Source organism: Spodoptera frugiperda, chromosome 6 (assembly GCF_023101765.2).
Source record: "Spodoptera frugiperda isolate SF20-4 chromosome 6, AGI-APGP_CSIRO_Sfru_2.0, whole genome shotgun sequence".
In the NCBI taxonomy this organism is placed as follows: Eukaryota; Metazoa; Arthropoda; class Insecta; order Lepidoptera; family Noctuidae; genus Spodoptera; species Spodoptera frugiperda.
This window is the reverse complement of record NC_064217.1, coordinates 4,690,333-4,714,218: the sequence shown is the minus strand read 5'-3', so window position 1 is coordinate 4,714,218 and position 23,886 is coordinate 4,690,333. Positions and strand designations below refer to the sequence as shown.

The window sequence follows — 23,886 nt, the reverse complement described above, 5'->3', positions numbered from 1 at the left end:
TTCCAAATCACCTTAAGATAAGGGATGGTAAGCACTATCTGATGTAATTTCATCTTAGAAGGGTGACCATAGAAGTAAATTGAGTGGGGCGCACCCCGCAGTGCTAACTGAGATTTATGTACCCAACTTGTATATACTCAGCTTTACTTGCACTTATTGAATTGTGTGTGCCAAAGAAAATGGAAAAGTTTTTTTGACAGGTTTTTATAAAAGTCGGGAAAGTACGGAAAGTGGAAAAGTATTAGCTTTTGTGTCGAGTTTGTAAACTCCACAGGGACTTGTGTTGGTGATATTATTCGCTTTGTAATTAAATGGTTTTTAAGTTTACTCATTTTATTATACAGTAATGGGCAAGGGCCAGTTTATTAGGTTGCGTTTGAAAATATATACAATTCAGCATCACCGATAACATTAACACTGCGCAGTTGAGTATGTACCCTATTAATATGTATTTTGGTATAGTATTACAAATTTTCAAGAAAATAAAAGCAACTAAAAGAAACACGGTTTACTGACTACAGTAATACAGTAGGCTGCGCGATGCCGCCGCGTCTGCGCACGCTGCTCATGATGAAAAGTCCCTTTGTGAGTAGAAACTAGTAGAGCTTTTCTTCATTAATATACATGAGTAAACCGTGATTTTCGTGAGCAAACCGTAATTTTTTGTTGATTTAGTGTGTCTCACGATTGTTTCAATAAAAACAACCAGAAAATCACAGAACATTTTTAATGTTACTGTAATATTACACGTACCTACAATGCTGAAATTTTGCGTAGTAACTAAAAATATGAATTAATTCACTTGCCTGCGCCTTTCAAAAGATAAATAATAAAAACTCATAATACACTGGGTAAAACGGACGAAACGTTTTAAAAACAGAGTTTAATTTAAAAAGTGGGGAAAAGATAAGAGTGGTGTGTAATTTATGACGTCATTATGGCGGAAATTAAATGAAAAATGCTTCACAGCCGACATTACTCCCACATGTAACGAAATTCTGTGTTTCAATAATGAAAACCTGAATCCCTGTTATATTGAGAGGATTATTTGAATTACGTACTCGGTATATTGTTTGATGTTATGCAGATTTTATTTAAATTAAAAACTCTGTATGTAGTGCCTTTTTTAATAGTAGTAAATTACCAATGCAATGAAAATAATATGCAAAAGTAACGACATATCTAAATTATTTACATATGTTACACATTAACAGATAGACAACCATTTTGTAAAATACTCGTACTTGTGATACCTTATCTTGATCACCCAAAGAATAAAAAAAGTTATCTTGTTGAAAATAAATACCCAAATTACCTGATGGTAAAGCCCTAACATCCATAATAAACACACAAACTACACAACATCGTCATAATTCCGCTGCAGAACGTATCAACAACACGCACAAACATACAAATTACTCGCGAACTTATATAGTATCCTTTGTCAACTATTTGGCAACTAAGTCGAGTTTAAGGTAAGTCATAAATCTTGATGACGTGGGCCTTTCCGCGTGTAAGGCGAAGCTGTGTCCCCAACTTGGATAATAATCACTTCACAACTGTTCGGATCCTGTAACGCCTTTGTCAACTAACATTAAACTGTGTTAAGGGCCTCGCCTTGATGTATTCGTGGGAATAAAACTCCATTACAGTAATAAAGATAACACACAATGACGACTAGATCGCGATTGTGGTATTTGTGTGCTAGTGAATGATTGGCCGCTGTGATGCTGTGTCAGTTTATTTCTGATGAGTTGCTACTGCTTGTAAATATTTGGAGATTTTGTGTTACTCATGTGTGACTTAACCCGTCGTCTGCCAAAACGCGGATCCAGCATGACAAAATGTATTTTCTATTGTGAAAGATACCCTGTCATATCCCGTATCAACACTATGTATCCCGTAGTAGTACTTACTTAAGTACAGCCTGCCCCCGATATAAGAATAAAACACGTAAAATTTGATCAACCTCATAGTTTTGTCAAAACTTCGCTTCAAGAAGAAACAAAAATTATTCAAACAAACCTATGGTCACACAACTATCAACTATCAATCTTCAACATTCTCCATGTATACCACAGACTTTACAAACCTGTTCAGAACACGGCTAGCCCCCCACAGCCCACAGCTGCCTACAATTACGTCAAATTACATCAATCTATGTCCATGTTATCTTGTTGATTACGTCAACAGCTAACCCCTTTACAAGCAGCCAGACACTGTAATGAATGTTGACCGTAATACGTGCATGGACATTGGACAATCATGGGACACTAACACCCTGTAACTCGATTGAGATTGATTCATACATTTTTAAGTGAATGTCTCCTAGACTATGCACTATGCAGGTTACAAATCATACATGTTTTAGCTGTCTTGTTGCTTTGATTGCGTTTGCTAATGTTAGATCAATCTATATGCAGTCTTGGTTACATGGCTGGATTTATTAAATTAATTTACTTCTATTTTTAAAGTGCATAAATACATCTACTAAGTCCAAAATAGTTGTTCGTAGCTCCACAATATAGTTATCCCATCAAAAACATCCTGTAAAAAACCCAAGTCTCGCAGCTCAGTCTTTCTACCGTCAAAAGTTGTGAGATCCATGTAATACCAAGTCGGTTAATCTATTTAGTGTCTACTTGAAGGACCTTCTGTCTTAAGTTATTACATAAGTTATTATCATGCCAATATTAAAAATATTTAACGTGGTAAAACAAATAGATCGACTTGGACATCGCTTGATTTGATTATTAGTATGTATCACACTACACAGTACGACGGGCCAGCGACCAACAGGAACGAGAGTTTCAATCGCGTGAGGCGCGAGAGACTAAAGAATCATATATAATATTGTAATATTCATTTTGTTTTCATGCGATGTCCAAGTCGATCTATTTGTTTAAAACGTTAAATATTATTAATATTGGCATGATAATAACTTATGTAATAACTTAATACAGGGTCCTTCAAGTAGACACTAAATAGATTAACCGACTTGGTATTACATGGATCTCACAACTTTTGACGGTAGTAAGACTGAGCTACTAACTTGGGTACAGGATGTTTTTGATGGGATCTCACTTCTTTTTGTAGAGCCTTTCTTTTTGATACCATCTACTTCTAACGAATTTTGTTAAAGGTCTTATGATATTTTCTTATTTTTATATGTAGTCTTCCTCTTTTTCTTTTCCGGTACTACTTCTTGAGCTTCAGCCACAGTTTTTCTCAAAGCCCTCGAAATTATAAATGAAAATCGCAAACTTATAGGTTAGGTTTCGAGGCACATCCGAACAGCATGAGGGCGCTCGCACGTATGCGTGCGGCTGCCGCTCGCTCGAAGGCATTCACATTTCATTGTTCTGTCATTTTGGCGTATATTTTGCTTGTCAGTCATAGAGTAAAATAGAGGCCAGTCTGTCTGTAAGGAGGCTAGTCGCGCTAACAATTTATATATAACAGATTTAAATTATAATATATTGTTTTATCTTTAGATTTTCGTACTTCAAGACATGTCCAATCATGTGTTTTTCATTACGTCGACCATTTTACAAGTAATAATGTTGTTCAGTTTCATGGGCTAAACACACCCTTACCCACCCTATACCCCCTCCCTTGCCTCATATGGTAATACCTACTACAAATTAAATTTATAACCAACCAACCACCAACTATAAATCCATTTGTAATCCCATATATTTATATGATTACAAAGTTATTGATGCACATTTGGAAAACTGGACCGAAATTACAAAATACAAAGTTTTCCATGATTAAGACACTAAACTCTATATGTATTCCAAATATGAAGCTTCTAAGTCTGCTAGAAGTGCCTTGGACTTTTGATGATCGGTGATGGACATTGGACAATCATGGGACACTAACACCCTGTAACTCGATTGAGATTGATTCATACATTTTTAAGTGAATGTCTCCTATGCACTATGCAGGTTACAAATCATACATGTTTTAGCTGTCTTGTTGCTTTGATTGCATTTGATAATGTTAAATCAATCTACAATGCTGTCTTCGTTGCATAGCTGGATTTATTAAATTATTTTACTTATATTTTCAAAGCGCATAAATAGTTCTTCGTAGCTCCACAATCTAGTTATAAATAAGCCAATGTACTTACTAATTTTAACATGACTAATTTTATAATTATTATAAATACGTATTATGTTGCAAAATGTAAAATATGTAGGCCAATACAAAATATTCACTAGCAGCGGGAAAATATCGACATAAGCCGCAAAACCATCAGGTTGCCCACAAACCAATTCATCATAAGAACGGTCGCTAGCTCGTAAAGCCGGGTTTGTCCGCATATTAATCTCTATAATCCTAACGTTTATGTTAGTTATACCTTTTACTTTATGACTGTGTGTGTACAAAATTCATGGGCCTGAACTTTTTTGGGCTTTACATCAAAGTGAACATAAACTAGGGCCCGTTCTATTTTGCGTTATATGTCATCGATCATTTGCCACAGAAGTATGCACATAGGCTACCCAAATTGGAGGTTTTTCTCACATATTTCCACAAAAAAAATCTCGTACGTTGCTCAGAAAGATGACTGACAAATGTCATAGTACAAATAAAGTAACATGTGTTTAAAACTTCTGCATTTTCTGATTGAGTTACTAAGAATCATATAAAGATTGCGATATCCTACAAAAATCCCTTTAAGTAATCATTCGTTCGAGTATTATTAAGATTTCAAAAGTCTAATGAGAGCACATTGTTGTATTTGTACCCGACCCTTTACACAAGGGACTAATAACGTCACTGACGAAATGGGCTCTAATAACGGGGTGTTTATTACCCAACACACATTATTACTTAATTATAAATTATTTGCTCAATGTCTTTCAAAAATAAAAGCAATATTAGATTTTCCAATCCACATTTAGAATTTATCGCAGCTTTAAAAAGGTCCATCATCTGATTAACATTTCTCTAACCTAATTGGCATTAGGACATGTCTCGACACATAACTGACATACGTATTCCAAAAAGAGTCTTCGGTAATTACAATACGGTATATATTCTATTCCATTTATTATTTAAGCGTTCGGTCGCAGTACTAAATTGGTCAAATTGGCTACACGTCGGGCTACCAAGCAGAATATGCAAAAGGCTTATGCATAAACAAGGGGTTTCATATCTCTGTACAAATGTGGAAAATTTAAACGTACAAAATGTATGGCTATGTTTCAAACATTGTAACTTACCTACATAATTTCTCCCGTATTTTGTGGACGTGGATGTTACTCTCAGAGTAAGCACTAAATAAGGGACAAAGTATTTTTGTTTTAAAGATACAGTCTACATTTTCAAGGCCTTAAACAAAAATCTTCCTATATATTGTTGTAGAACAGTTACACCTATTACCGATAGTTTTAACTAACAAACTTATATGAATAATACAACTTAGTTTTCAGACCACTTATTTATTCACTACAACAAATCCCTTGTCGATATTTACCTTAAAGTTACAGAGACACTGTTGTATCCCTACTATAATACTACTTGAGTTGTTACCCAAGGATAATTTAAATAAAATTAACTTAAATATTTTGTACGTACGTACATTTTGTATCAATATAGGAGTGCCACGTTTAGCTCAGGAGGTGAGAACTATTAGATATAATTTCGGAAATAAATGTAGAACCTTGATTTTGAGTACAAGGTAGGCGTACAGTCTTGTACGCCTACCGTGTCGTTAACGTTCAGACGACTGGGCAACCGGCTACCGCGCAGCGTGTATCGGGTTAGATTCCTGTTCAACAAACAATAGTTGTTCCGGTTCTGGGTGTCATGTGTATAACTTGTTTGTTTATAAACCCATCCACAGCACAAAAGAAAACCTAATGACGGAAAACGTTTATTAAAATAAAATCATAATAACTGTGTACCTACCTATGCAAGAAGACTACAACATATTTCAGCGCGCTTAACGTCCAAAAACACGTTAAGCGATTCTATTTACCTTGAAATAAGTATAAAGAAAATACATACATCCCCATTTATAAATAAGTATTAGTACATCACTTACCTATATTAGGAACTAACTTAGTGCTTAAATATGTAACTGACATCTGTATTAGCAGCAGTAATTAACAATTTTCATCACTCCACTCAATTTCGCGCTGCATCTACCTCTGTGCTATAGCTACATACGTAGGTACATGTGTATGCATGTATGTACATATGTATAGTGTGTAGTGGAATAAGCCAGTAGTACGCGTCGCGAATTTTGACTAGGGCTACAACTGGTTGCGCATTTTAATAGTTTTTGTACTACCTACTTTTGATAGAGTTATTGTAAACTATGTGTTATTGTAAAAGTGACCAGTACCCTTAGCACGAGTTTGTTTTACGGTTAAATCGAAGCGAGAGCACGTTCGGCGCTCTGATTGGTTAGTTTATTTGAGCCGGCCAATCAGAGCGCCGAACGTGCTCTCGTTTCGATTACTTTAAACGTAAAGCAAACTCATACTAAGGTTACAACGAAAAATATAAAGTTCTGGTTACTGTGTTAGTAGAATGAATTTCGAAAAACTTAACAATTGTAAAGGAAACCGTATATATAAACGGAAACAGCAAAATATTCTCACATTAAAAATTACTCTTAGTAAAACATGTGAAAGTGCTGCATATACTAGAAAAACCTTCAACCAATTTCAAGCTTCCACTTTATAAACATTTTAATAAAACTGCCAAACTTTCAATACCAAAAACAAAGACAATGGCTTTTAAATTGAAAATCCCCAGCCAAAAATTGTGTAGTGCCATTTTCCCGGCTGGCAACCCTGAAATTACCTCATCCGCGTTAGATTGCTCGTAACGCCGCTGCTACAAGCATCTACTAACGTAACGGTAATGACGTCATAAGGGAAACGTCCAATCTGTGACGTCACGGTTTACAGCTGTATTAAGTTTAAGGGCTTTTTATGTTAACACCCAAAAGTGGTTAGTTCTAGTTTTATTTGCGCCCTAGTTGTTCAATGTCGATGTCGGGCTCTGTTTCATCCTTTCAGGGTTTGGGTCAAACGGACAGTTTCATGTAAATGGATTAAACAGAATTGCTTGGTAAGTTTTGTGACACTGATGTTAAGTTCAACGGTTTATTAGGCGTACTTTTTTTATTCCTTTAAAGATAAACCAAAAAGGCCTCTAAAAATGTGTGTTCTGTAGATTATATTTGTAGCGTATGGTAGTAAATAGTATTTTCATTTCACATATGTAAAAAATATGTATACATAATGTTAAGGACATTATCACCTGAAAACACCTCCGGTGGCCGACGTTTTTTATTAGCAATCAAAGACGAAATATAACATGACCGGTTAATTGCATAGATAAAATGGAAAGAAAGAAAATTCATCGGTAAATACCACACAGAATGTCGAGTCAAACGCCACTATTTCCAAGTGTGTCATTAAAATTTTCGAAATTTCTTAATTTGTATCTCAGTCAGAAAATTGTATCCACGCTACCCGCGAATTCAGCGGCCCCTCCTAATTGCTTGCAGCGCGGCTGATGCATTGAGCTGAGATAGAATGTCGCTGCCAAATACGCACGCCTCAAGGTTTGTGCGCTCCACGTTGATTACACTACGCTTTGAGATTAAGCGCTACAGCTGCTGCATGTATCATCACGCGCTTTACGTTTATGCAATGGATGGAATTCGCAGCGCTGCAGCATTTGCTGTAATTAGATTTAATGCTAAATTTTGGTGCTGCTATGTAACTAGATGATCCAATAATTAAAGGCCTAGGTTATTGATTATTGTTGCTGTATCAGGCTACGTAGATATCAGACTTAAACTATTTACTAATTACTACAATAAAATTAATTTATAATTGAGGAAAGTGTAACTATTCGCCAAAACGAATGAAGTTTGGTATACCCAACTTTATTTTCCTTGACTGTAATATTATGTAGTTCATGTTATGTTTTACACATGTTGTTAGTAGTTATGACGTGAAAAGATTTACTTAAATATTATCTTGTGTCAACTGCAATATTCGACAGACTGTCAGTATTTTACATAGAGTGACTACCTTGTTTTGTACCTACACCTACGTAGATCTACTTAAATTTTGTCCCAAAATAATCACTAAGTAATATTTCAGTGGTTTAGTTGACACCAAATGTTCTACAGGAAGAACATTTCTTATTTTTATTAAAAAGTAAACAAATAATATTTATCTTAATTACAAAATATTTGGAGCATCACGTTAGATATTAAAGTTAATAGCGTATTTGGCAAAGGCCAGATAGTATGGCTGCCAGGCCGGAGCTTAGATTACGGCGGGAACGACTTATGGCCGAACGTGATGCTACGTACCCACGGGTGCACAGCGAGCTACACAAAACCAGTTTATCATGGTCTCGCTTTGAATGGCCTATCTACACATTTAAAGGTCAGTTTGTACTGGTTTTGTGTTACTTGGTCTGTAGCCGTGATACACAATCAACGTATTGCATGGATCTGCTTCTAGAAACATCTTTAACTACTTCCTAGTGTAATGGCGTGGAAACAATGAATGTTCTGAAACATATATTAAGAGTAACTTTACGTAACATTTGTAATTGTATCCTGTACCCTTACTACAAGTTTCCTTTACGTTTAACGAGAGCGCGTTCGGCGCTGTGTTTTGTTGGTATGAACCGAACCGATCCGATCTCGTTAAACGCAAAGGAAACTTGTACTGATTGGTTAGTTCATCTGTCCTGGCCAATCAGAGCGCCGAACGCGCTCTTTTATCAGTTTCGTTCAATGTAAAGCAAACTTGTACTAAGGGTACCGATTGGTTGGTTCATTCGAGCTGGCCTATCAGAGCGCTGAAACTCTCACTAGGCCCTCTGAAGAGAAAAAAAGACGAATATTATCTGAAACAGCTTTAGATTGGCCTCATGTTTGACGACGAACTAACACTGCTGTAGCCCAAACGGAATAACTCCTTATGTGATCTGAAATCTTTGTACCGTTAGTGAATGTGGTATTTATCATGTAGAATTTTGGTTTACAAACACAATCAAGACACAAAAGAACAATTTATTATGGCTACATTTCAATTAAAACCAAATAAACACTTTCCAAAAAACATACGATGGTGAACTTACTGCCCCATCACATATCAATCGGTACAAACTACGTCAATCAATTTTCAAATTAACAAACCCAATAGTACCTACCTATGTTCATCCAAAACCCTCATCCCCCTTAAAGCAGGTCGCTAAATAAGTCATAACTTAATAATCAAAAGATTAAACAGTTCATTTAAAAGTCTTTGATCACAGAGAATTCGCTTTCAACTTGTGCCTACAGAGGGGGCAACTTTCGTACCTATTTACTTTTGTAATCAACGAGTTATGCTCAAGTATTTCTTTTCAATTAAATTAATATGCCCTTCATTAAGATTTGGATCATTCAATTAATATCTTGTAAATGAAATCAATATTTTATTGATCAAGACTGTTTCGGGGGTCGAGGGGTCTCCTGTTCGATTCCCGGGTCGGGTAAAGTATTATTAGGCATTTTTTGGTTTATCGAAAATTTCTCAGTGCTACTAAGCACGGAGTCTGGAATTATGCCTAGTACATGGCAATCAGCTCAACCCCTATTACATGGGACTTAAAACACAAATGATGAAAGGTGGGTGTAAATTGTATAGCGGCATTACGTGCCGTAATTTATTTATTTATTTGGACAACCAGTAGCTGTTAATGTAATGTGCACCTCTGCCTACTCCTTCGGGGATGAAGCTTGACGTTGCACAATGAAATCAACATTTCTTATTCCCAAATCAGTTGGAACACAAATATAATAATAAATGTAACGTCACCAGAACTTTCTTGACAGGTGGGTACTGACTTACAGTTTTCTGCACAGGGCTTGTGTCGATATAAGTACGTTGCATTCTTTAGTACCGAAGTTGAATAATAGAAGTTGTGATTTAGCCACCAGTTTCAATATGTACCCAGGTTAAATAAAAAGGTTATTTTAAGTGGAGTACTTTAAAAGACAACACTTGAGCAATGTATATAGGTATATTTATTGGTAAATATTGGATTCGATAAAAAAACTATTTAGTTAATCAAAATTACTAGTAGAGTATATCTAGATCTAATGTGTTCTCGTAACTGGCTACGATGGCACAAAAATATATGATGACACCTGAAAACAAAAACAAACTTTCTTTTACTTTGAGACCGCACAGGGCCATAGTCTGCTATTACAATTGTGTCAGAATGGTCGATCATTGAACAGTGCAAGAGGGACGGAGCTATGTAGGTTGTATAGCTCCATCCCTCTTGCACTGCTCAGGGATCGAGCATTGTGACACAATTGTAATAGCAGACTAAGGCAGGGCTCCCAATTTCAAATTCGTGGGGCGCCTAAAAGAGTCATCAGACCACCACAGATGGGGCCGGAACAGACGAATGGACGTCTTCCAACTGATTATGATTCTGGTCTATAAACTGTTGATGCTTCCCGACTTGATGTGTATTAGGACTTATTATTGAGAAAAACAGACTGCCTCGTTGGTCGAGTGGTCACAAGTGCGACTGCCGAACAAGGGGTCTCGGGTTCGATTCCCGGGTCAGGCAAAGTATTACTGGGTTTTTTCAGTTTTACGTAAATTTCTCAGTAGTAGCACGGAGTCTGGAATTGTGTCCAGGATATGGCAATAGGCTCACCCCCTATTACATGGGACTTTAACACAAAATGGTGAAAAGTGGGTGTACATTGTATAGCGACATTACGTGCCGTAATGTGCACCTCTGCCTACCCCTTCGGGGATTAAAAGGCGTGAAGTTGTGTGTGTATTGAAAAAAACCTAGTATTATTGTGAAAAGTGTAAAATGTTACCATCATAAAAACACGCTGCGACGAGAGTGAACAGACTCTGCATCGGGTGGCCGCAGTAGAGGCAAATGATGGACCGCGCAATGAACATGAAGGTATACTCCACCATGAGTACCACGTGCGACACGAACCACACCGACAGTATGAATACAGACCCTTTTTTCTGGGAAGTAAAGTTGGAAATTGCATGATAAATAATGTTTCCATCTCTTTCTCAACAAAATTGGGATAAAAGCCAATGTAAATTATAACATAAGTTTTCATGTGATTTACAAATTCCTTACATTTACTTTTTTATCAACTCGTTCGACTATCTCTACAGGGTGAATTTGAATTTTGTAGGAAATTAGTTGTATTATCACCTCCCGAGAGGAATACGTCGAATTCAAGGTCACCCTGTATACATTGAGCGTCAAACGTGGAGACAGATCGCTTGGTAGTTGCGTACGCTCAAGCCCTTGTTTCACTGCATAGTTAACAAAACACAACTCACGCATCGTACGTACAGCAATAAAATAATAGATACGACGGCCTGGTACATCGATGTGCTGGTACAGAAGAGTGCAAAGATCATGTTGATGGCGTTGATAGGGTTGGAGTTGTAGACCAATTCATTGTTAGCGATAGAGAGGATTGTCCCCAGTGACGCTAACAGCGCTATTATAGCTATCATCTGCAACAGGTTAATGATTTTATCATCATAAGCAAATATTTTATGCTATGACTGAGTACCTAGGGCAACTCATTAGGTACCTACCCAGTGATATTTACTATTTACTGAGGAAATTTTCCCGCAACTCATATTGAAAGTGATTCAGAATAAATGCTTTTAATTATTGTTATATTTTACAATCTGTGAGTTTCATTAAGGCTAATTTTATAGTCAGTTACTTGACCAATAGTTAAATAAATACGACTACAGACGATCATATTACAATTTATCCTTAGGTAGCTATAAACTGATATTTTCAAGTAAAGTAAATAATGATCACTTACAATTGTACCATAGCACACCACAATGACGGAATGCTTCAATGAGGCTCCACACACATCCTTCATGTTACAACATGTTGCTTGCCATTCCGACATTTTTATTTACACTAACTGCTATTTACAAGATATTATTAAAAAATATAACTTTTACATAAAGTGTTTATTTACAACATAACCTTAAAAATTAAATGTCATCTTCACACAATTTGTACAGATTCAATTTTAACTTGTTAAAGGTTTCTGTATAGAGTATCCTTATCATGACCACAGAATATACAAAACATTGGAAGCTGCTCGTACGAGCATATAAATGTCACAATTTAATGTAAATATAACACAAATACTTATTATTTTGCACGACGGTACATTGTTCGCTTAAATAATCTCAAATAAAAGAGTTTTATAAAAGAGTTTGTTTGAGTTTGAGTTAAATAAAAATTATCCAACTTTAATTTTATTTATTTATCCTAACATTACATTTATTCATTTTAAATCAATAGGTTTGTTTTTCTACAGGTATATTATAAACTTTAGTTATTTGTAACCTCTATAAACAAATGAGTAATTTTAGTATCTACCAATAATATTCTGTTATTACCTACATATGTGGATGACAAGTTGGACGTAATTTTATTACAGGAATAAATGCATTATGATTAACGTTATTATTCATTTTTGTTTACTACCGAAATAGTGAGGTGATACAATAAAAAAACTATAAGATACCAAACATTTATTTTCAAACACTGCATTCTAATCTAGTTTAATCAAGAATAAAATTAAATCAACTAACGTACTACAGAATTATTAAACAAGTAGCCCGTCCCGACTCTGTTTGTGTGTTATTCTCTGATTTTCTGCAGAATCCCACAATCACAATAAAAATGATTCATTCACTTTAGAACATTTATTCAAGAAAAATGCGCATACCTACTTACATTTCTGAAGTTCATTATTGTTTAGGCAGATACCTAAGCCAGCACGGAATTTTAAATCACGTAATTATTTCTGCGAAAATGTTTAAACGCTCATAAACCTCTATTGTAAACACATTTATGATATAAACGGAAATCCCCTGCAATGCAATTACAAATAATTTGTTTTCAATAAAATTAACAAGTAACAATTCTACTTGACACAAATGTTCCCAAAGGCATTGTCGTAAGTCATAACATTACCTAGTACTATAATATTACCTAGTCCAAAGCATTGTCAGCCCTATGAACACAAAAATAAAAGCTCTTGAAACAAATAATAGTAAAAACAATTAAAAGTTAAAATGCATTCTAAATAACAGAAATTCTGAGGTACGAAGAATGGAGTTCCACGGTAGACTCGTATTCACATAAACACACATATTTTTACTTTTATTGCTGAATGTATACCAAGGCGCCTTCCGGGTGCGTACCTAACGTGGTTGCATTCTGGCAGCCATTTTAATACCGAAACACTTAAAATTTAACGAATAAACTGAACAATATATGTTTTAATTTTTATTACACTACGTTGCAAGGTAATAATGCACTGATTTGCATACAAATGTAGGGCAATAAATATCAGTTTGTGACGTTGGGGTCGTATGCAGTTTATATTCTTTATAGTGGAACTAGCTACTCTTTTTGTCCCTATCCATGATGGAAAATCCTCAAATTGATACGAGTAATCAAATAAAATATTAACTGCACGGTTGGCGTGATGGGTGGGCAACTGGCTGCCGCGCAACGTGTAGCGGGTTTGATTCCCGCACGGAGCATCTCTTTGTGTGATCCATAAATTGTTGCTTCGGGTCTGGGTGTCATGTGTATGTGAACTTGTATGTATGTAAACGCAACCACGACACAGAAGAAAACCTAGTGTGGGGCAAAATCTCTTATTACCAAAATTGTTATAAGAAATCTCATCCCAATATTATAATAGCAATAGTGTATATATTCACCTGCAAAAATCTTAAAGGTAAAAATTTCACTATTCTCATTCTTTTTAAGAACAATGCAAAGCACTTCAATGTCCATTACCGTCTTTGATGCACCTTTTGTTCGTGAATGAAACTATACACCGTAATGAATATCTATTGTGTTGGGAGTTGGGAGGTGCTGCGTTGGCACGAACAAATACTGGTATCTCTTAGTAAAGGCTCGAAGACACACGTACGTGCGCAACAAAGCTCCAAAAGTGCGTTATTGTATGAAGAAATTGATAGAAGTAAGCACACATCAAGCTATGAGAGCATAGAAGACTGCACGGTTGGCGCGGTGGCTGGGCAACTGGCTGTCATGCAATGTGTAGCGGGTTCGATTCCCGCAAGGAGCAATTCTGTGTGTGATCCACGAATTGTTGTTCCGGGTGTGGGTGTCATGTGCATGTGAAATTGTATGTTTGTAAACGCACCCATGACACAGGAGAAAATTCCAATACGGGGCAACGTATTTAAAAAAAAAGAAGGAACAATATTGCAGTAACTACAAATATCTAGAACACAATATAATTGCAGATAGAAGAAGAGTGCGCCCAGTGATTGAGAACCTGTGAGATTCTATATGTGCCTATAATTTAAGCACTTAGTGACCGTTATGATAGTAATAAGGTAAACTTACACACAATTACAGTTTACGTGTTTGTATAAAGTGAATGCGTCAGCAATCTATCTCCTAACGACAGCTGGAACAGGCTCATTCACTCAAGCTCGTATTGGTGAACTCATCCAACAGAAATGACGTAAAACTCTGTAAAAGTGGGAGTTATACAAGGAAAAATATGTCACACTACCACTACAACAACCTATTACGTATTTCATTACATACGGAAAAGATAAAAGTAATAAGTAAGTGTGTAATATAATACTTTCCTGAACTAATTCATATTCCGTACCAGCCTAGGAATTAACTGAAAGAAATTACGTCACGTACCAGGGCTATACCACGGATACCTTATCCGACCTATTTTTTGTATTAAGACGTGCCTAACAACGGATTTTGGTAGCAAAATCACTAAGATACCCTTTTTTCTTAAGCCTATTGCGTAAAAGTAGTGCTAGAGTGGTTAAGTGGTAAAGTTTTGTCAGCCCCAAGATAAAAGTTTCTGGGTATTCAATACGGAGTGTTTATGAAGAATAGACTCTATATAAGTGAAAGTTACTGTAATCAGATATTTTGTTAGCTTCAATATCCACTAATTAAAAATGTACAAAATAAACATAAGCTTGTAATGTGCGGTGTATTGTTGGTTCCATTCAATCAGCTTGCTAAATAAACCGAGCATTCCACAATTGGCCGCATTTCGTCCGCACCAAGCCAAACTTTCGTCGTCCATCCGATTGAAATGGCTGATTTGCTCCACTAATTACTCAAAAGCGACGCCACTATCGCATTTGATCTGTTTTGCCCTCAGATTTTGCCGGTCTAGCGTGCAAAGCACGGCTCTGCAGATTATAACCGCTTAGTCATGCCTGATAAATTTGATTTCGCAAATGGATTCAAGCAGATTTGTCATACGTTACCCAAAAACTATTTCTTATGATAACAAACACAAAAAATAATAATCTATTCACAAAATAATATTCTTTTATGTAAAGATCAACAAGAAAAAGTAAACAAATTGCCATACAAATAACAAAACCTCAGAGGAATTTGAAAAACGTTGAAAACATTCATGGCAGTCAAAAGGAGGAAGGTAATTTGGAAAAGGGATCCGTCACTCTCACTCCTAAAATTAATGTCACTCATAAACGAAAATTCTTATTAAATAATGTACTTTTAAAAGGACCAAGTCTCCATAGACTTTTACCTAATTAGGTAATTAATTTCGTACACATTTTATATAATTTCTTTATTTGTTACAATATTCCGTACACCAATTTTAAAATGGAATTGCAAAATTGTGTTCTATTTTTAAAGCTTACTATAGAAGTAGCCTTGCTATCGGACACGATGCTTTATGTAGTAGTAAACCATCAAGATTTATCCTGTAAATATACGAATATCTTAAACATGAGTGGCTAAAAGTAGAAAGGGAGAAAACATATGATAAGGTGCAGCAGTTCTTTGTAGGAACAAAGGTTTTCGAGTGGAGGCCGCATACCGGCAAGCGCAGCGTAGAACGTCCACCCACAAGGTGGACAGACGACTTGATCAAGGTCATTGGGGGAGGTCTATGTTCAGCAGTGGACGTCTTGTGGCTGATATTATGATGATAAGGGAACAAATAAGTACATAACGTAGAAATTATATTTAGAAAACGGTTTCTAACCACGATTACATTAGCATACAAAACATTTTGTATACATATAACATGTAGCAAACAAATTCTGTTTTGTAGCAGAACCTACTTTTCCTTATCACATTCAACGGTAACACATTTTCATACATCAAATCTCACATAAGCCTTAAGTACATGTGAAAGTATAATGTACCTACCTCGTGTCACATTTCATGCTTCAAAATTCGTTATTTTCTGCGATATCAACGTCATGTTTTGGTTATATTTGGATAATCTTGTGTAGTAAGGAACGGAATTTTATTTTTGTTTGTCATTCATACAATACGGAAGGGAGAGGCGGAGAACTATTGTTGGAAAATTTGTTGTTATGCCTGAAATCTGATGACGATATATTTCAGAGACATTAAACCAGTACGACTCTATATGTATAGTATGAAATATCCAAACAACAACAATTAATTAATCATTTATAGTAGTGAAAAACAGAAAATCGTTAAGGCTGTAAATTGGTCCAACCGCATCTCCAATGCGAACGTGCGAAAGATGCGAGATTAACTAAACAAATCTTTATATCATCTTTAAAACAAACAACTAGAACAAAAATGTTGCAAACATTTTTATGTGGCATTAGTTGTCAAAAGCACGCAATTTGGGTCACTCATTATTCTTCGGAAGTTGGGCGGCGTTGCCCATATTTTAGGTCGAACATCTTGGGACCTTGGAACTGTCCCGTTCCGGGGGCATAAATAATGTTCCCGCGGGACATGTTAGGTTCACCACACCCTTAGACCCTTTTATAACCGCACATAATGGCTACAGTAATGTGAATAGAGGATATATTCACTTCTTCGCTACTTTGTGTCAGGGTGATGTTTGCACTCTGTCTTGAATGTTCCACAGTGGTAAATGTTCCGTTAAATCGAATGCTTCCAAAGCCTCGCTTCGAACTCTCGTGTCCGACCCAGGGAATGCCTCGCTGATTTATTTCGTCATTTGTTTCTTTTTCACTTTTCGATCTGACCTTGGCTTTTTAATTTTTGTGTAGGTTTTCTTAAGATTATTTTGGGTTGGATTTTGTTGGTAAGTAATGTTCCGTAAAAATTACCTTTGCCGGAAAACTGTTTGCTCTACATTAACCTTATTTAATTAAAAAAACATTACAACGTGGACCTTGTTGTATAACAAGCAACATGCCCCCATAACTATGTAATCCCAAATAATTAAATAATAACTACATTGGAAAAATATGTTTAAATATAAAAATCCAAAAATCCCTAACGACCCTATAGTTCAAAATAACATAACCCTTAAACTTTAGACAATCCCCCAATAACTTCATTGACTGCATTACTTGACAATTTCAGGAAAATGTAAAACGGCAACCATTTTCTGCACGTGTAGGCGAGACTTCAAGCACGTAGGATTTGTCATCCAAGTTTATATTTGCTTAGGGACAACCGATCGACTGAACGGCTTTGTATTATTGGGTCAGTTCTAGATAGGATAGCTAGAATATCATGTTTTAAAGCAAATTGTGATTGTGTTAAGGAGATAAGGGTTTTAACAACGTTAATGCTACTGATATAAATAAAATAATTATACTTCCAAAATTAGCTTCAACGAGAGCAAATGAGTAACAGTCACACATCAGTCTGTACTTACAAACCACGACCTCATTCCTTATTTACCAAATAAAGACGTTACCAAATCGAAAGCGAACAGGAACGAGAATGAAACACCAATGTAAATAAACCGCAACACTCGAAGAAATTCAATACATAATATATCATGATGCTCAGCCGCGTCATGCATACAATTCTGGCCACACAACAACACTCATTTAAAATGTCCTCTCGGCTAGTGTGAACCCGCTTTACCTTTTATTCGAGTCACGTTTGTCATTTCACACCGATCCGTCGAGACACAGAATTTTCACACTCTATAAATTTTCGCCAATACGCGATAAGGAAATCCGTTGGGTTTACTCACAATCCCGGAACGGGATTCCGTTTGAGATGTGATAACTGACTCCAGTAAATATGTGCCCTTTTGATATATTATTTATTTACAATGCGTGACTATGATATATTTGCAATGTGGATGGGATTGAACGAAGCAAAATGTGACTGAAATATCTTTTTCCTTTTTGTTTGAAGCAAACAAGTCTAAACAATGAAGTTGGTTAAAAATAAATTCAATCTGTGTCAGTTATCACCATAAATAAATATTGAGAAATAGCTAATTAATTAAGTAACATAAGAGTGCGTCACTATGGAAATATTGAGTTCATTATTATTTCATTTCCATTAATCAATGTATGATACATTATATTTCATAATAAGTACTTACAAAATGTAAAACTACGTAAATACGCATGTACATATATAAACCACATAAACAATAGAAATACCAACAATATGTTATCCACTTTTCCTTAAATATAACCACATATGTCTATGTACATATACATATAAGAGTGCTCTGATTGTTTAATAATACAAACAAGGCATTAATAGGCATGATTAACTGTTTAATTAATACTTGAATCAGAAAGATGATCTCGTCTCAGCATCTTCGCTGAGTGGAAATCCCTAAGCTTCCTTGGATACTCTACTATTCATCTGTGTTCGGAATTTTAATCATCCAATTTTAGAAATGAGAGCTAACGAAATGTTTTTCTTAATTTCGAGATTATCTTGTATGCCAATGGAAATAAGTGTTGATGATTCAAAAACTACATAGTTTTGTCAACCTCGGTTAGGTTAAGTTCAATTCCAATTCCTAAGCGTTGCATTTACCCAAATACCTATCACAAGTATTTGTAGTATACAAAATCACATTCATGAAACCTAAAATATTAAGAAACATAAATGTTCAAATTTAATTTTCACAAATAATCAGCCTAGCCTAATCTTCATTTAAAGGATCAATGTATTTCAACGAAAAATACCAGAAAGTCTGCATACAGCTAATCATTTAATTTGACTAAGAGCTATAACCAATGACCATAAGGTAATCTCCTCAGACAGCGATACTAGAGCAATCTTAATACAATTTCAACTTTATTGCAAAATGATAAGGTTGAAAATTATAAAAGGAGGTCCGATTAGGGACTGTACCTTCGACAAACAGACGTACAGTCTGTTAAAGAGCCGCTAACTGGTTCCGTACGATGCTAGCTTTCAGTTCTGCTAGTACTGCACCTAATATCTAAGTATACAATGTATTTTCCAGATACATTCCCATTATGGTGGGTACATTAGATACATTTTCGCCAAAGAGGTGACGAAAATACGGTTCTGATTCGTCCTATTTTGTACACGGATTACTAATGATAATCACACTTTAAACGTCTGTCGTGGTGGTCATACAAACATCTATAATAGTCGTTACACCTAATCAAAAGCTTTAAAAATCTTACCAGGTTATAGTAAATAAGTATATTACCCAAGTCCAATATAATTACAAATCCCTGAACTATTACGTCATATAAACGTCCCACCCTAGTCGTATTAACATTATAGTGGTTCTTAGTACGAGTACAACCCTTAATTACAAAGTCAAAGTCAAAATAATTATTCAATTAGGAAGACACTTGAACGTCAAATAAAAAAAAAAGTATCAGTATGTCGATCAATTATTTAATGAAGCTATTTGCTCGTTCCAAAGTATAGATTCCTTTAGAGAAGAATGAGTAAGAAACTCCATAGGCTACTGTTTTTCAATCACAATACATTTCTTAATCACATTGTTTCGTTGGTTCAATTACAAAATACATCCTTATTTATTCACATTAATATATAAATAAATAATTAATCATTTATTACATTAACGCAGGTCATTCACATCCTGGCCATCTCATTCATAAATCCACACTAAGTATTAAGAACATTGAAAGGCAAAATTCATAAAATCCATTAGTTCCTACATTTTTTCAATGACTCATGCAACCAATAATAACAAAGAACCAACAATAAAACTTCGAGTTAAACTTGGGCACTAGATAGATAGCGCTCAACTTTACAAATAGTATACTATCACATTTTATACACCGCAATTATAAGGAAGTTTTTGCTATAGTTTAACTATGTATTAAGAGACATTTATTACAGTAATAGATATTACAGAACAAAGATATTTTAAATAGAATTACTAGTCGAAACCGGTATTTTTATATTTGTCACATAAAGGTTTTTATAGGAAAATGGTCATAGTAGTTAACAGTAAATTAATTACCTGTACAATAATAATAATAAATGTGGGAATTTTCAACTTTCATACCTATGTCATTAACCTGTCAGTTAATTAATATGTAATACATTATATTTGTTTCGATGAACATAATGTATCAACTTAATTGCCATAAACAGCAAATACCATAACCGTCATTACACATTTTAATAAATCCCATTTTAGGTACCCACCTAAAATGGGATTAGATTGGGAATGGGAATGAGTAACGCAAATCCTTGCGTAATGTGGGATGTACGCATAATAGATTTGACTTGCACTTTATCTATTTTAAGAACAAAATATACTTTCAGACATCTCCTTCCGCCCTTGGTCAGGTGAAAGGGAGTTTCAGACTCCTACTAACCTAAAACCTTAAACCTAGGTAGATAGTACTCAACTTTACAAATAGTTTACTATCACATTTTATACACCGCAATTATAAGGAAGTTTTTGCTATAGTTCAACTATTAAGAGACATTTATTACAGTAATAGATATTACAAAACAAAGATATTTTAAATGGTAATTACCAGTAGAAACTGGTATGTTTTTATTTGTCACACAATGGTTTTATAGGAAAATGGTCATAGTAGTTAACAGTAAATTAATTACCTGTACAATAATAATAATAAATGTGGGAATTTTCAACTTTCATACCTATGTCATTAACCTGTCAGTTAATTAATATGTAGTACATTATATTTGTGGCGATGAACATAATGTATCAACTTATTTAGTACGTTTACCATATACAGCATATACCATAACCGTCATTACACATTTCAATAAAATCCATTTTAGGTGGATACCTAAAATGGAATTAGATTGGGAATGGGAATAGGTAACGCAAATCCTTGCGTAATGTGGTTTGTACGCATAATGGATTTGACTTGCACTTTATCTATTTTAAGAAGAAAATATATATTCAGTCGTCTTCTAGCCCTGGGTGAGGTGAAAGGGAGTTTCCGACTCCTACTAACTTAAAACCACCTTTTTCCAATTCCTGCTTCGAGCTGGAGTGCCAGTTACCCTTGCAGTTTTTCGCAGCTTCGACGTTTGCACTATATCTAAGACCGAATCTAGACATCAATGAAAACAAATAAAAAAGTAACATTAAACACCCCATTGATACTAAGATTTGCCTTCAACATTCTTATATCAGCTGTCAATGACTTAAAGACATAAAAAAAATAACTTTTCACTTAATATACACATTCCCCAAAGGCGCACAGAGGTCGTTTATTGCCTAAACACAGAGGAGACCCGGATTTCGCCACTTACTATCAGTTTCATGTAACAGAAGGCGAGCCTAAGAAAATGTTAGAGGAAAACCCTTACCGAACCCCGAAGGTATCTTTATGTTTCAATGACGCTATTTGACCCTAATGATATTCCCACATAATACCTTCCTTCATGTTTGTAGACGGAAATATTTTTATACCTTAGGTTCCGGTAGATTGACATATTTTGTGTCTGTGAAATATAATGTATGTGTCTTCTAAATCTCATGATCTGGGCAAATAAATTGAAACGATAAATGTTTAAGAATTTAATCATTCACAAAAGTTCTTATTAAAGAAGAATTGTAAAAACAGAGAAATTCGAGAAATCAAACCCAGGTGAAGTTGAGGTGGACCGCTAGTTTATAATAAAATAGTTTAGTATAAATATCAGAGGTTTACATACCTATGTTATAGGAGGACAACGTACTGCAAAACACCAGGCTTAATTCCAGACGCCTAGGTATTATTGTGATTTCAGAAAATCTATAAACAATAATATTTCCTCAAACCGGGAATCGACAACAATCAACACAAAAGCCCAGATCAGCACGCACACTTACTAAAGTCGAACAAAGCAATACAATTATTGTCAAATCTAAACAAATTATCCTGGAACGACCACATGTTGTGTCATTTTACAAAATAATCACATTTACTCTGTCCTACAAGGGTATTTTAACACATGAAAAGGTCAGATACCGTAATTAAAAACATTAAGCTAGCCGGTTTAATCTGGTTTATTATAACCGCGTATCCAAACAACCATTAACACCCTTAATATTGAGTTTAGCCTTTAAACTTGACCATGTGCTAAAATTAACCCAATTATATACTGTAATTTGATTCATTTTTCTATGTTCATATATTGTAATACTTAATACCTGATGGTATTTTATTGGCTTACTAACTTTTCAGTCTTATTTTTGTTCAGCACTCCTCTTCATAAAATAACATTATCCAATTTATTGTATTAGCCGGTAAATAGCCGCCGCCAATGGACACCCAAAACACCAGTGGCGTTACAAGTGCGTTGCCAGCATTTTGTGAGTTAGGAATTTAAGTGTTGTTGGAGAATCACGGATTAAGATGATTGGGAAGGGGATAATTGGATTGCCGATAACCTCACTCACACAACGCAAGCGTTGTTTCACGTCGGTTTTCTGTCAAGCTGATCCATTCGTACCGAAGCATGGCTCATCTCACACTTAAAATATGGTGTAGCCATTTCCAAAATGTGCACTTTGCACAAAATGTAACAAATCATTTGTCACCAACGAGAGTGGCCGTGTTACACCGCTGCAGTAATCCGAGAGTCGGTCGAATACATCCGAATGGACCTCCCCAGCTTCGCAATCTGCTTTCTTTTTACTCTCCTGAATAAATCTATCAACGGCTACCAACTACAAACCCATTAGGATCGCGTACATACAAATGGGATTTTCCGCTCCAAACTACGCAATTGAACTGCAATATTCGTGTAAAATTCATTATTCTACTAAATATTTGGAACGTCACACATTTTCCTTAAAAGGCAGTTAACGTGTTCCCGTAACAGATAGAAGTTTGCAAAATATTTATAGAGATTTCAGTTACAATACAATGCACGGCAATAAAAACATTATTATAAAACTGTGTGACGCAGTAACTATCTATTAAACAATTTGTACAAAAAAAATGCACATAAAATTATAAGCTGACTTTAACATTACAACTAACCATTGTCATTACATGTGCGTTTCATCTGCAGAACAGATCAATATTGATGTTTTTACTTATTTTTTTATTAAGAAGTTTTTTCAGTCTTCGGTTAGCAATAAGCAATTGGAAGTGAACAATCCACCTTCTCTAGAATAAATAGTTAAGTCCTCATCGGAGTACCGATGACCGTCAAGGAATGTATATTGTGGGTTGTGGAGGCAAACGTAGTCTAAACACATTTAGGTTTAAGTTGAAGCATACTGTTGATGCCACACAGAAATACCTACTAGAATGCATCGAAAATTTACATTTGTGAAATAACAAAAGTAGAACTACGCAGTAATAACATCGATTAGGTACAAAAATATAAATAGTAACGAATAATTAAAATAATAACTATCCTTCCCTCTGTATTAAATAAGGAAATACTTTATTCCCTAATTAATCTATATTAATGCAAACAACGAAAAATTGCCAACAAGCACTAATAATATTATCAGTTATAATCGGACCGTGATTGGACTAAATAGATTATAATATAGAGAAATATTTGTGTACTGGAATAAAACCTATAAAATATATT

The 23,886-nt window shown here is 35.1% G+C and overlaps 1 protein-coding gene across 1 annotated transcript; it reads right to left on the bottom strand.

The window, feature by feature from the left end:
• Positions 1 to 10,048: 10,048 nt before the first annotated feature.
• Positions 10,049 to 12,129, bottom strand: LOC118267711 (uncharacterized). Its single transcript, XM_035581848.2, has 4 exons — positions 11,879 to 12,129; positions 11,376 to 11,555; positions 10,886 to 11,045; positions 10,049 to 10,189 (listed from the first exon to the last, which is right to left on the bottom strand). The coding sequence occupies exons 1-4, from the start codon at positions 11,969 to 11,971 to the stop codon at positions 10,119 to 10,121; spliced, it is 504 nt and encodes a 167-aa protein (XP_035437741.2). The 5' UTR covers positions 11,972 to 12,129; the 3' UTR covers positions 10,049 to 10,118.
• Between the last annotated feature and the right edge of the window lie 11,757 nt (positions 12,130 to 23,886).